At 48.4% G+C, this 15,639-nt stretch overlaps 1 protein-coding gene across 1 annotated transcript in view; it reads right to left on the bottom strand.

The window, feature by feature from the left end:
• Positions 1–6,679: 6,679 nt before the first annotated feature.
• The window catches only part of LOC119974343 (multidrug and toxin extrusion protein 1-like), a 66,950-nt gene continuing 57,990 nt past the window's right edge, over positions 6,680–15,639 (bottom strand). Inside the window, exons 18-20 of the mRNA XM_038813115.1 lie at positions 13,645–13,879; positions 6,911–7,097; positions 6,680–6,811 (exon numbers count right to left, since the gene is read on the bottom strand). Coding sequence (XP_038669043.1) covers positions 6,680–6,811; positions 6,911–7,097; positions 13,645–13,879 — 554 coding nt within the window. The remainder of the gene's footprint in view (positions 6,812–6,910; positions 7,098–13,644; positions 13,880–15,639) is intronic.

Below are 15,639 nucleotides of genomic sequence, written 5' to 3' on the forward strand. Positions count from 1 at the left end.
CTGGATGCAGGGAAGCTAGAAACAAACGTCTGACACCGGAGATGATCCAACACTGTTTTATTTAACTAGTGAACGGCTGTACATATTCAGCTGTGGGTTGACACTCTACTAATCTAACTGATGATCTCTTACCGGCTCGACCAGACTTACTAGCTACCGCATGATGATAGTGTTCACGAACTTGTCGACTCTGACTGTCTCAGTAACTGGGTCCTGAGAGAGGGAGAGCCTTAATGCCCTGTGGGCTTGATAGTGGTGGTGCCCTGTCTGGTGATTGGTTGTTCTGTGTTCATTGGTCATCCAGTGTGTCAATCACTGCCTGTCTGCATCTCATTATATACATGGGTGGATATTATGACAGTTTCTAAGGGGGTTTTTAACTGTAGACCTTTTCCATTTTCAAATCTGTCATTTTGTAGGGCTAACGTGTGTAAATGCGGATGGAATCATATATATGCAATAATACACATGACGACAATTCAACGCTCTTGCATTTTCCCCAAATCCTGAATGCTATGTTAGTTTATCCTAATCTGCATCAATTATGGCTTGTTTGCCGACTCCAGAAGCGCAGGCAGTTTTGGCTGCCAATTTCCGCTTGTCCCCCACAAGTCAAATGCAGTAAGTTCCTGTTTGCACGGTGGGATTGGGGGGGGGGGGGGGGAGCAGCGCTCGTCAGCGATCCAAGAGTGGGACGAGAAACGCCAAGGAGAGCCGAGTGTGGCTTATCCTTGCCCACGGTGTAGTTCCGCGGTTCCCCCTGCCCAGTCCGACCCCCCCCCCCCCCCCCTTCCCAGTGCAACCGACCTTTTCCTTGATACGAAGTTGAGCAGTCTTCTGTGTCCCTCTGCCACAATGCGTGCGGATCGGAGATCGTTGACCGCTGGAGTTCGATCTCCAAAACCGTGTGCACACAAGACAAGACCAGTAAGGGTACCTGTTCATTTACGATCCGTGCCTTCTCGGCCTTAATTAACTTGGTTGACTTATTAGGAGCGGAGGCTTTCCAGGTAAAAGGAGCTGTGGTGGTATGCACGCCCAAGCCCTCTCTTGGGTATTTGTGGAAGTTCAAAACTGTTTCAAGGCAGACAAAAGGCTATTTGCGGGTTGCTTTGTACTTTGAAACTTGCCCGTTATTTATTACATCGTAGGAAGTTCAGTTCACAAATGCATAACCTGTCAATTGATATTTAAATTCTTTTAAGTTAGAAAGAAGATAAGAAAAAGGAACAATCAGCTATATTTGAGAGGAAGACACTTGTCTAAAGCCATCCTGCGCTTCTCCGGCAACGTAATGATGACCGACACGTCGGGTGGGATTCCTGGGTCCCTGAGACTGAATGTTGACGCCAGGGCAGGATTCGTGGGCTTTCACGACAGCAGCGACCCTGGACTGATTCAGCAGCTGTGGAGGGGCTAGCACCGGTGAAGCACGTGGAACACGATCGACTCCAGGTGCGAGATTCGCCGGGTCCGTGATTGACACTCGAGTGGCTGACAAGCTGCAGCCGCATATACACATTACACTTCTTCCAGACAAACTCACCACAGCCAACAAGATTCCACTGGTCGTGCTGGAGCGCGCCCATACAACTGATGGGTCGGCTGGGGCCAGAGGGCACTGAGGGGTGTGGCCTGAGGGGGGGGGGGTGGGGAACACCTGTACGACCCATGGCCCTAAGTTCACAGTGGGCTGTCAACTGCATTGCTGCCTTGCCGTCTGCGGCAATGGTGTGCCGTGTCCACCCCGATCCCACAGCCCACCTCTTGGCCACTCCCCCTCCCCCCCCCCCTGCTTTCTCCCCCAGCCCTGGCAGGAGCCCCCCCCCTCCCCCCCCCCCCCCCCCCGGCCAGCGGCACAGCTGTCAGCAAACTATGGTGATGTTGGACACTTTCCCTACCCCTCTCTCCCTCAGCAGCCACAAAGCTAGTTTCACGACTTTTAAAAGCACAGGTGAACCCCGGCATTGGGAACGCGGTCCATCCGGGGTGGAGAATCGCGGAGAATATTGTCTCAAGCCCGCAAACGATATGGAAACGATGTATACTGTACGTGCATTCCGGTACGCATTGACACCGCTGTCAAGGTGACGGAGAAATGCGATTCGGTGTCAAAGCGATTTTGCCATCGGAACCTATTCTCCGGCCAATCGTGTTTCCTGGCTTCGGTGCCAGCCAACGGAGAATCACGCCCCTCCAATTCCGATTCGGCAAATCCAAGCCTTCCGGACACAACTTTAGACAGTAAACTCCCCATACTAAATTGCCCACCCCCTCATTTGTAGTTTGTTAATTGTGTTGCAGCTCCCTGGCCTGCCCCACCACAACCCCACCCCGCCCCCACTTGGCCACCTGTCCCTTACTGTTCAGTCGCCCCCATTAACACGTTCTGTTATTTCACTTTTTGCCACTATTAGAAGTCTTTATCCCGTAATGGCAACATGAATACTCCCCTTTGTCTTATGCCCATGGCAAAATTTGGCAATAGCCTTTCAGCAGCCGCATTACCCGCGGACGGCAGTGCCGTAATGGTCAATACACCTCGTGAGCAGCCAAAAAACAGGATTTGCACCGGCGAGATCTCAGTTTGAGACCTTCCCCAACCCCCCCTGCCAATAATTTTGAATACATTTTTATCTAATTAATGGGATTGACACCATAATGTCTGCCCACAACGTCACTTCCCCTGCCCGCCCGGTGGCACGATGTCACACCAGCGCGAATCACTACAGGTTTTCAGGCCGGGAATATGTGGGCCCTGGGGTTGGGGGACGTGCCTGGGCATTTCCCGCTGGCACCCTGGCATATATCCCCTGGCATGAGGCACTGCCAAGGGGGCACTGCTAAAGGGACACATGAAGGAGGCACTGGCATGAGGCACTGCCAAGGTGGCACATGAAGGGAGTCTTATTGGATTGGATTAGATTTGTTTATTGTCACGTGTATCGAGGTACAGTGAAAAGTATTTTTCTGCAAGCAGCTCAACAGATCATTCAGTACATGGAAGAAAAAAGAATTAAACAAAATTCAAGAAAATACATGAGAATACATAATAGGGCAACACAAGGTATACAATGTAACTACATAAGCATTGGCATCGGTTGAAGCATACAGGGTGTAGTGTTAATGAGGTCAGTCAATAAGAGGGTAATTTAGGAGTCTGGTGACAGTGGGGAAGAAGCTGTTTTTGAGTCTGTTTGTGCGTGTTCTCAGACTTCTGTATCTCCTGCCCGATGGAAGAAATTGGAAGAGTGAGTAAGCCGGGTGGGAGGGATCCTTGATTATGCTGCCCGCTTTCCCCCGGCAGCGGGAGGTGTAGATGGAGTCAATGGATGGGAGGCAGGTTCGTGTGATGGACTGGGCGGTATTCACGACTCTGAAGTTCCTTGCGGTCCTGGGCCAAGCAGTTGCCATACCAGGCTGTGATGCAGCCAGATAGGATGCTTTCTACAGTGCATCTGTAAAAGTTGGTAAGGGTTAATGTGGACATGCTAAATTTCCTTAGTTTCCTGAGGAAGTATAGGCGCTATTGTGCTTTCTTGGTGATAGCGTCTCCATTGGGGGGGTTCCCATTCTGCATGTGGGTTGGATCGCCTTATCTATGGGGGTGTTGAGGGTCTCCTACTGCAGTAGGGGTTGGGGCATTTTCCGCTTGCTCATGGTGGGGGTTGGGGGGGGCGGTTCCCTGATGTCCATGGTGGGGTAGACCCTCATGTCTGTGCGGCAATGGCGGATGGCGGGGGGGGGGGGGGGGGCCTGATATCCTTGGGGTTCATCCTTAAATTTAACTTTGAGATCCGGGCGCCCTTTAACAATGGTATCCCGATCTCAGATTCCCAGCATTGCCAGTCTGTTTATACCCTGCCTCTGCAGCTGGCTGTGTGATCCTCGCCAGCACTTTGAAATTACACAGAAAACCGTTTAATCAGGCGAGAGAAGGTGGCTGTGATGCCGATGGATTTCACACAGCTTTTCTCGCCTGATCCAACACTCTGTGCCATTTTGGGAAGATTGCAACCAATATTCCCTTTGCCCAGGCCTATCTCTGGTCTTCTATCCTGCCCCACCTCCTCTACCCCCTTTCCAACTATATAATTCTGTACCGTCCAGATGGAGGCCATTCGGCCCATTGAGTCTGCACCAACCCTCCGAAAGAGCACTCTATCCAGGACCATTCCCCTACCCTATCCCCATACCCTCTCAGCTCCCACCTAACCTTTGGACATGAAGGGGTAATTTTAGCATGGCCAATCCACCTAACCTGCACATGTTTGGCTTTCAGTTCTGTCGGAGGATCATTTAGATCCAAAATGTTCGGTGCGATTAAACGGCCCCATCAGGCTCCAACGTGGTGTCGAGACGAGGCTGTTGAATCTTTCGGAAGGACTGTCACAAGATTTGCGACGCTTGAAACGTCTCACAAGATTTAACGTAATCCTGCGAGACATCGCGACCTGGATCTTGCCCTCAAATGTGGACCAGTCGTAATGGCACCTGGCGGGGGTGGGTGGGTGGGGGGGTGGGGGGTGAGGGTGAGTCTCCCAGGCCTTTAGACGCTTTTGAGTGGTCGGGGACAGAGGAGCGTGGAATCCTGGGTGCCCGGATGGCAGGTTGGCACTGCCAGTGATCGAGCCTGGGGAAGGTGGGGGGGGCCTTACCAGATGGAAGGGGTGGGGGGTTCTTGAGTGCCTCCCAAAGTTTGGAAGGATCGAAAACCCGGGTGAGGGGCCTGAAAGGGGGAGATTGGGGAATCAGGGATATCTCCCTTGATTCACTTTGAAATCATGGATTGTGGTGTTCTTTGTGTTGCTTATTTAGGATGGTTGGCGTAGTGTTTCACAAAGACCACAGTTTAGCTTTTACTTAAACAAAGCTATGATTTTATTTACACTACTGGGTTTCGACACTTAGTCCCAGAAGGGGCTGGTTTAGCTCACAAGGCTAAATCGCTGGCTTTTAAAGCAGACCAAGCAGGCCAGCAGCACAGTTCGATTCCCGTACCAGCCTCCCTGGACAGGCGCCGGAATGTGGCGACTAGGGGCTTTTCACAGTAACTTCATTGAAGCCTACTCGTGACAATAAGCGATTTTCATTTCATTTTCTCATTTTTAGAATGCAGAACTGATCAATAACATCTCACTACGCTCACCTACTGCTAATTTCACTCACTGGGATAAACTATAGTCTAACCTTCTTACACTATCTGCTGTTATGAACTTCATTAGCTGTCTGCTGCATACACTCCTCCCCTAAGGTCTAGCATCACTGCTTTGTAGAGAAGTATCTGCAGCTCCCTCTAGTGGTTATTCGCGGTACTACATTAACCCTTGTAATGCTGATGGCTATGATAATACCACATTCCCCTTTCTTTGAGAAAGAACATTTTATTACAGCGGTTACAATATTTCCGTTTACTTCTGACCTTGTAGGCGAATTGCTGTCTTAATAACTAGTAACTGCCACGATCTCATTACAGTATCATATAATACAGTATTTATGTGATGACAGTTACATCACTTCGATGAGTATAGGTTAAATTACAATCACAAGTTCAGTCTCTCTGGGGGTCGTATTCTTCTGGTAGAATGCTTCAGTGGAATGTTCAAGACCTTGGTTGCTCTATCCCATCTTCTAGCGGTGTTAGTGCTAAACTTGAATCTGGTAAGGCAATGTCTTTGAATATGTTGTCATGTGGAACAACTTTTTCCCGTTGAGTTTGAACCTTGTGCTTGACACATAGTAAAGCTCGTCTGTTTCTCCTCAACAGCGATCTTTATTATGTTTGTACTAAGTAGAAACTAGGTGTTACCTGTTTCAGAACTTTGGCAAGATTTGGCCAACCACCTTCTGGATTCGAATCCTCACAAATTCCCCTTTGTGAAGCTCAGCTAGAGTCTTGGTATGTCTTGTTGCTTACTCTCTGCGTTCGTGATTCTTTCACATGTCTTATTATCAGTTTCTGGACTGGTGATTTGTGGTGAAGTGGTTCGTAGTCTTCTCCCCATCAACATATGTGCAGGTGAGAGACCCGTCGATAACGGTGTTGCTCAGTATGCTGACAAAGCTAATGACATGTCTTGACCATCTTGACTCGCCTTGCGGAATAATCTCTTAATTATCCCTACTCCTCTCTCTGCTTTTCCGTTAGACTGTGGATAACATGGGCTAGATGCCACATGGTTGAAATTATATTGCTGTGCAAACTGGGTCCACTCCCAACTCGAGAAACACGGACCATTGTCAGAAACAACGTTCAGCGGAATACCATGGAGTGCAAAATCAATTTTGTTGCCTTTATCACTGAATCTGGCAGTCGAATCTTTCAACAACATCACCTCTGGAAAGTTGGAGTCATAGTCTATGACTATCAAGTAGTCATGACCCTGGGATTGAAATAGATCCGTGCCCACTTTGTTCCATGGACTGGTCACAATTCCCATCCGTTGCATGGTTTCTTTGCTCTGTACAGGCTGATGCATCTGACAAATTGGTCATGCTTCAACATGCTGAGCGGTCTCTCCGTTTATTCCCAACCAATACCTCTCTATGCTTAAATGTTCCCTCATAAAATGGGTTGCAGGAAAATAACTTATTTATGGAAGGGTCAACAGTACAGGTCAATAACTATGCTCTGCTGACTGTCTTGGTTCACATGAAAAATGGACATTTATGGAAAGTACTACTCTCGGAACAGTGACAGGCCCAGCTCCTCTGCAGGGTGCTGGTCATGGCCACATGTAGGAGCACGTTCATGTCGCTGTTGCTGCAGAATGCCTAGATGCAAACTGGCAAGTATGACTACCCTGTCTCCCTTTAGCAGGACACAATCAATTGTAGTCAGATTGTCTCTAATGTTTTGAAAGGGTGATTTGCATCCAGCAGGCCATCCTTCTCTGAAGTATTGATTTACCTTCTGAAGCATCGGGTCCTTTTCAGTTTCAGATTTTATGGTCTGTAGTTTACGATCAGATACTGGTAGTAGCTCAGAAATTAAATGAGCTTGCAATTCCACTATTCGGACCAACTCGGGTTCTGATGATTCAGCATCAGTAGTAGCTATGTAGTCTGATGTTTCAGCATCATCGAAGCTTTGTTGACTGATGGTCCATCATCAGTGTTGGGCTGTGGAGAGGTCTTTCACATCAGCTAGGTCTTCCCTGGACTCTTCATCTGTGTCATCTGAAGTACCAGTTGAGTGAGTCCTTTCAACTATCTGCAATCTTTCACAAGCAGCAACACCAATCAATGAACATTTCTGACCCTCTACTACCTCAAATTCGATGGGTATCTCTATTTTCCCATTTTTCACAATGAGACAGCATGACCCCTTTGTAGCTATCGTGTTACCTTTGGAATCTTTGAACTCACAGGTGGACTGCTATAATGGAGGCTTTCTGATTACTTGCTTTAAAGATAAAAACGTGATAATATTTGCGTGCGCTCCTGTGTCAATCTTGAATGGGATTAATTCACCATTTATTTCAAGTGAGGCAGTCCACCCCTTTATTATCTTTGAGAGTGTTTATTGCTCTTTCTTCTCAATCCAATAAATCAATCTTGGTAATGGCTTCTGTCATGAAGGTTTCTGAAAGTGAATAGGGTGAGCAATCCTGTCTATCCTTCATGATTTTTGACTTTATCTCAACACTGTGCACACTTTGGATCTGTCTGCCATCACTATAATGCTGTTTAAATTTGAACACTTGAAGAGTTGGTTCTAAACGACAATGTGCTGCGAAGTGATTCAGTCTACCACTCGTTGGACAATTTTCTGTTTCCCTCTCGTTGGACAATTTTATTTTACTGTGGGCGTGTCCACAGCTTGTGCACGCCATCACATTCATGATGTCACAATCAAAATGGCCACTGGCCGTTGTATGCAGTTTCCTGTGCTGCGATGCAGCATTAATGGCATCGGCCATGTTTATTGATTTCATGCTTTTTTCTTAGCCACAAATTCGGCATATTCGCTGGGTGCCTGCTCGCTGGCCTTACACATATTTATTACGTCTTCAATCGACAACACAGGCTTTCTCAACATTTTCTCGCGCAACCCTTCACAGTTTATTCCGAACTCAACTGGGTTCCCGCAGCATAGACTCGGAGGCTGAAGCTAAATTACAGGACTGCGCTCGGAGCTTGAGAGCTGTGACAAAAGAATCCACTGACTCTCTCCTCAGCTGCAGCCTTTTCCGAAGCGTGCAGCGCTCATAGGTCTCATTTACCTGTTTCTTACAGTGTGTGTCAAACTTTTGGAGCACATGCTGTATTTATTTCAGTCCTCATCTGCACTGAGTTCAAACAAATGGGATAACTCCAATGCTTCAGGTCCAGCCACATTTTGTAGGAGAGCTACCTTACCTTGACCTGATGCATTTTCTAGAGTGGAGGCTAGAAATAAAGACTTTGAACTGTCGCTTAAAGAAAGTCCAGTTCTAGCATAGTTTACCATGTGTCTTGAAGTGGTCAGGCTTCTTGAGACCTTCCATCTTCTGCTCAGTCTTTATGCAGATTTGTTCTGAGTTGTAGCCTCTGGATTGCTTTCTTCAATCTCCAATGCTATTCTACACTAATCTAATTACTGTTTCTTTCAAGGAATAGACTCCTGGTACCATGTGGAGTTCTTTGTGTTGCTTATTTAGGGTGGTTGGCGTAGTGTTCCACAAAGACCACAGTATAGCTTTTACTAAAACAAAGCTATGATTTTATTTACACCACTAAACTGGGTTTCAACACTTAGTCCTTTTGGAATACAGAATTGATCAATAACATCAAACTACACTTACCTACTGCTAATTTCACTACTGGTATAACCTATAATCTAACCTTCTCACACTAACTGCTTTCATGACCTTCACTTGCTGTGTACTGCTTACTCCGCCCCTGAAGTCCAGCATCACTGCTTTGTGGAGTAGCATCTGCAGCTCCCTCTAGTGGCTATTCATGGTACTACATTAATCTTTGCCATGCTGATAGTTATAATACCACAGATCTTTTACATCCATATCAGAGAGCAAACAGACCTTATCTGAAAGACAGCGGGTGAGACTCTCCATTAGCCAATGCTGAAATCGGAAATGCCAATTGGGCAGAGAATGGCTTCCGACGCCAATATGGCGGCAGGAGCCGGTTTGATGCCAAATCGCGAGTTTTCATCACCTCGAAAATGGCATCAATGCGTTGCACTTTGCGCGTACTTTAAACACCGTTTGCATATCATTAGCGGGCCCACCCGCGATTCTCCGCCTCCGACGGGCCGGGTTCCCGACGGCACGGTCCACGTGTGGCTCTCAGAAACCGTGAACTCGGCACGGTGACTGCTGAGAGAGAGAGAGAGGGCGTACAGACAGTGTCCAACACCGCCATACTTCGCCGACAGTCGTGCCGCTTGCCGGGGGGGGAGGGGGGGTGCCTTCTTCCAGGACCCGGGGGGGGGGGGGTGGCCAGGAGGTGGGCTGTGGGGTCGGGGTGCACGGGTACACAACACCATTACCACAGCCGGAAAACAGCCAAGCCACTGACCGGCCGCTTTAAGTTCAGTGAATTCAGCGATGTCCGAAAGCTCTCTCGACACCGTCCTCTCCCACTGATGAGAAACTACTCACCCAGTTTTGGATCTATGAACGTTAATCAGGACTAACCAATTGGTTGGCTCCTCGGTTGAGAGTATATCAACAAAACCATTCAGAGTTGATAGAAATTGTTGTTGCTCGATATTAAGACTGTTGGGGAGATTTTCTCCTTTCATTGCAGTCTGTAGCCAAGGGCTTTATTTAAACAACACCTGGTTTATCATGGTGCAAAATCAGATTAAGAGATTTTATTTGTTCCTTTAAAATATACTCAGTAAAATTAATCAAACAGTGAAGAGAGCCAACTGGCTACAGGAAGCTTCGTACTGTGGAAACCATAACGATCTTGTGGCAAGGTTGCCATCATTGATGCTGGATTTAGATTCCAGATTCACTCATTGAATTGAAGTTCCACCAGCTGCTGCAATGGGATTTGAACCTCTGCCCGCAGGACATTACCTGGGCCTCTGGATTACTAATCCAGTGACATTAGCACCATGTCAACGTGTCGCTGACAAACTCTGGCCCGCATGGCTAAAAATCACAGGACGCAAAGGTAGCTGTGCACCCGTTCCACGAAGCACACTTCGAAGGCTAAGGGGTGATCTGATCGAGGTATTCAAGATATTAACAGGGAAAGACAGGGTAGATAAAGATGAACTATTTCCACTGGTTGGAGATTCTAAAACTAGGGTGCATAGCATAAACATTAGGGCCAGACCGTTCAGGAGAGATGTTGGGGAAGAACCTCTTAATTCAAAGGTCGAGGTTTAGAACTCTCTCCCAAACAGCAGCAGAAGCTGGATCAGTTGTTAAATTAAAATCTGAACTTATTGTCACAAGTAGGCTTCAATGAAGTTACTGTGAAAAGCCCCGAGTCACCATATTCTGGCGCCTGTTTGGGGAGGCCAGTACGAGAATTGAACCCGCACTGCTGGCCTTGTTCTGCATGACAAGTCAGCTGTTTAGCCCGCTGTGCTAAACCAGCCCCGCTATTATGCAAAAATAATAAGGGAGATGGGTCAAAAGCAGGTATATGGAGTTAGCCCACAGATCAGCCATCATCTCATTGAATGGAAGGACAGGCTTGAAGGGCTGAATGGCCTAATCCTGTCCCTATGCTCCTAAGTGAGGACTTGCAGTGCTGTGCATGGAGAGCCTATCCTTCCGACCTAATGAAGGCTTTGTGTGTCCTGTTTAAAGGTCATGCAGCTGTGATGAAAGATGTGGATACCTCCCCACAGCACTTCAAACCGACGATATTTTAGCAAGAGTAACAATTGTATGACAGCCTTTAACACGGCACAGTAGTTGGCATGTTGCTTCACAGCACCAGGAACCCTAGTTCGATTCCTGGCTCGGGTCACTGTCTGTGCGGAGTCTGCACGTTCTCCCCGTGTCGGCGTGGGTTTCCTCCGGGTGCTCCGGTTTCCTCCCACAGGTTCCAAATGTTGATGGGTAATTTGGACATTCTGAATTCTCCCTCTTGTGTACCTGAACAGGTGCCGGAATGTGGTGACTAGGGGATTTTCACAGTAACTTCATTGCAGTGTTAATGTAAGCCTACTTGTGACACTAATAAAGATTATTATAATTAGATTATTAACTTAAAAAATATAGAGAATACAGTTTTTCCAGTGGTGTGGAAGTGCAGGGAGGATGATGGGTATAATTGAAATGGCCAATTTCCACAAAATTGCAAACTATTCAACTTCACTTCATGGCCCCATCTTGTTGATGGTGTTAATAGTTCACTCTCCTCAGCTTCCATTCCCCTCCCTTTTAAATCTGACATCAACACCTGTCTCCTCAAAAATAAAATGCCAACTACCCCATGTGCATCCCACCTTTCCCCTCCAGCCTTTGACCATGTTGTCATCTCCCAGATCCTCGCCCGGTTCTATTCTTACGTATCCAGTTGTGACAAGAGAAGCTTCCCACTCCTGCACCATTATCTCGGGTGGCCCACAAGGGTCTATTCATGGATTGTCCTATTTCTCATCTTGTTGCCCCGCAGTGTCATCACCACAAAGCACAATGCCTGTTTTCATACCGGCACTGGTGCCTCCCGGGTCTCTCCTATGCTGTAACTTGGCGGCAACTTGATACCATTTTCTACACGTACTCTGCTGGCGCCCAGCTCCAACTCAGCATCACCTCTCTGGACCCAGCCACTGTCGCTGAATTGTCAGACTGCAACTCTAATACTGGAAGAGCAGGGATTTCTCTCAATTAATATTTGGAAGACCGAATCCACCGTCTTTAGTCCCCACCACCAGCTCCATCTGTCTCACTGTTCACAACATCAGTGTCATATGCTTTTCACCACATATCTGCGCCATCAGTAAGACGACTATTTCCACCTCTGTAACATAGCCCGACACCACCTCTGCCTCTGTAAAAATCCTCATCCACCCTTTTGTCATCTCTAGACTTGAATATTACACTGCACGTCTGGTCAGCCTCCAATGTTTTACCCTCCAGAAACTTGAGGGCATCAAAAGCTTCCCATGTCCAATCTCACACCAAGACCCGTTTATCCATCCCCCTGTGCTCACTGACCTACATCGGCCCGCAATTAAACAATGTCTTGAGTTTAAAAAATCTCACCCTCGCTTCTAAATCCCACCACGTACTCACTCTGCCCCGTCTGCCTAATCTCCTCCAGCCCGACAATGCTTCAGATTATCTTCATTCCAACAACTCTTGAACATCCCCCATTTTAATCCTGGTGCTTTGAGCGAACCGCTCCCGGTGATGGACATAGAAACCTCTCAGACAAAGTACATTTTGTGCCCTTCCTGCCCTCAGTGTTCCTCCGCACGGTACTCGCCATGGAACATTCCAGATTCATTAGCTAAGCTGGGGTAGTAGATTGCCATCTACGGGAGGTTCCCTTGCTTCTACAGGACCTGAAGCTATAAGCCTGCATGGGGTCCGGCGTCTCGTTGAAGACTCACCTCTCTACTGGGCCGTTCACTATTGTGTCACTAACTTTGGGTGTCTGTCCTGTTACGTGACAAAAATATATCCAGGGAATGAGATGAGCCAGCGGGGACGTTGATTAAATAGCTAAAGCAGGCAATTGCTATCTCGTCGGAGACACGGAAGGGAAAATAGTTTTTTCAAATCCAAAAGTTAAAATGAATCGGCTGAGATGACAACTATGTGGTTGGAGAAGGTCAAGTTTGTTTTGTGGCGCTTGGAGGATGGGTTCACCTGTGTTTTAAGCTTCTGGGTTGCCGTAAAAGAGACAAGAGTTCTGCTTCTCCACAAAACACCATTATTTCTTTAATCCACCTTCACACACAAATATCCATCGCGGGGCAGCACGATGGCACAGTGGTTAGCACTGTTGCTTCACAGCTCCAGAGACCCATGTTCGATTCCCGGCTTGGGCCACTGTCTGTGCGGAGTCTGCACGTTCTACCCGTGTCTGCGTGGGTTTCCTCCGGGTGCTCCGGTTTCCTCCCACAGTCCAAAGATGTGCAGGTTAGGTGGATTGGCTGTGCTAAATTGCCCTTAGTATCCAAAAGGTTGGATGGGTTGGAGGTGTGGCCTGAAGTAGGGTGCTCTTTTCCAGGGTCTGGTGCAGACTCGATGGGCCGAATGGCCGCCTTCTGCACTGTGAATTCTATGATTCTGAGACATATGGAAATCTGTTATCAATTTCACAATTCTTTCTTTATAATTTTTTTTGACAGTTGATTGGAGTTCATCAGTAGCAATAGGTTTTGCTGTTAACTTTTCCCTCTATTAAGGCGGCACGGTGGCGCAGTGGGTTAGCACTGCTGCCTCACAGGGCTGAGGTTCCAGGTTCGATTCTGGGTCACTGTCCGTGTGGAGTTTGCACATTCTCCCCATGTCTGCGTGGTTTTCTCCCCCGCAACCCAAAGATGTGCAGGCTAGGTGGATTGGCCACGCTAAATTGTCCCTTAATTGGAAAAATGAATTGGGTACTTTAAATTTAGAAATCAAAACTTTGCCCTCTGTTGTCCTTTGAACACAGCCTGACTGTTAATGCTGTAGACAATAATCTTGCTTTGTCTCTACAATGTTCACTGGGGTCTACAGGTCCTTTTCAAGACTAAAGTGTATCGCCAGTCCAATTGCCAGGATGAGTGGGCCTGAAAGGAAGGCCAGGCCACGACGAATGATCAGTTGTTTTGTGGTCAAAACTTCTCCAACCGTGGTGATTCCAGCGTCCACAATGGAAGACTCATCTGTGACCCGGCCATTGTTTATCTTTGATTCCAATTTACAACCATTGGGAATGGGATTCGCTGCACTGTTTCCTGTGTCAACACCTGTGAAATAAAGTCACATTGAAAAGTTGTGAGAATATGATGGTATCTGTTAATCCAAATAATTTTAGGAGGGCTGTTGATCAGGCCAATGATCTCCTCCAGAAGAATCAGCCATGGGCCATACCACATGATTTATAGACAGGTGGTTGATCTTCTCATAAGCACCATGACCACGAAGCCAGGGAGATAAAAGAGCAAGAAACACAGTGCGACTGGGAGCGGAGTGCTGACTCGGAGTTTGGAGTGACTGAGGTGATGCCGGATTCAGAAGTGACACGAGGGGTGGGATTCTCGCCTATCTGCGGGGGGTCCCGGCGGGACGGAGTGGCATGAACCACTCCGGCGTCAGCCCGCCCCAAAGGTGCAGAATCCTCCGCACCTTCAGGGGCTAGGCCGGCGCTGGAGTGGTTTGCGCCACGCCAGCCGGGGCCGAAACAACTCCGCCGGCCGGCGCGAGTCCACGCATGCGCGGGAGCATCAACGGCTGCTGATGTTATCCCCTCGCATGCACGGGGGGGGGGGGTTCACCTGCGCATCGGCCATCACGGAGGCTGACACGGCCGACGCGTAGGAAAAGAGTGCACCCACGGCACAGGCCCGCCCGCGGATCGGTAGGCCCCGATCGCGGGCCAGGCCACCATGGGGGCACCCCCCGGGGCCAGATCGCCCCGCGGCCCCCCCAGGACCCCGGAGCCCGCCTGCGCCACCAGGTCCCACCGGTAAGTCTAATCTACGCCAGCGGGACTGGCATAGAACCAGCGAGACTTCTGCCCATCGCGGGCCGGAGAATCACCGGGGGGGGGGCCACTGTGAGCGGCCGCCTACTGGCGCGGCGCGATTCCCGCCCCCTCCGAATCTCCGGTGTCGTTCACACCGCCCCCCCCCCGGCGATTCACTGACTCGGCGGGGGGTCGGGTAAGTGGAAGCAGCTTGTAGGTCTACAATTTGTGGTATATAGTTTGTAACGGCTATATTTTGCAGTTATGAGGACCAGGGAAGACCACCCTGAGAGTAATTGATGGTATTTGATTTAAGTATCTTCCAAATGGTTTAATTAATTAATTAAGTTCTAATTTTTTTAATTAAGGGGCAATTTAACATCATCAATCCACCTATCCTGCACATATTTTGGGTTGTGGGGGTAAAACCCACGCAGACAGGGGGTGAACATGCAAATTCCACGCAGACAGTGACCCAGGGCCGGGTTCGATCCTGGGTCCTCGGTTCCGTGAGGCATCAGTGCTAACCACTGTGTTACCCTGCCACCACCAAAACGTTTAATTCAAAGGTCTAACTCGCGCAAGAGAGTGCAAAGCCAGGGTGTGCTCCTCCTGCTCTGCGTGGGAAGCTAGGAACACCTCCAGAATGGAACATGAGGAGCCAGCAAGTGTGCTGGAAGTGCCTCAAGTTGAAGCTTTTAATTTTTATCCTGGACTTTGGAGCTGGAGCAGCGACTGGAGTCATACCGCAGCAACATCTACATGGAGAATATCCTGGATAGCAGTGGTCACACCACAGGCTAAGACTCCACAGGCAGGCAGTGCAGGATTCTGCTGTGGCCAATCCTCTTCATGGATCAGTGACCCTAAATGGTGAAACACCAATCTTCACGAGCAGGGACCACATCAAAGATCATTCCAAGCACTAAGTAAGCATGTGATTGCGCTGCACCAATTTCCCTTTGATGTGGTCAATGTTTGTAAACATTGGCATTTCCCCCACATAGAATCACTGATCCAAGAAGGGAGATGAATGAATCA

This window comes from Scyliorhinus canicula, chromosome 12 (assembly GCF_902713615.1).
Source record: "Scyliorhinus canicula chromosome 12, sScyCan1.1, whole genome shotgun sequence".
Classification (NCBI taxonomy): Eukaryota; Metazoa; Chordata; class Chondrichthyes; order Carcharhiniformes; family Scyliorhinidae; genus Scyliorhinus; species Scyliorhinus canicula.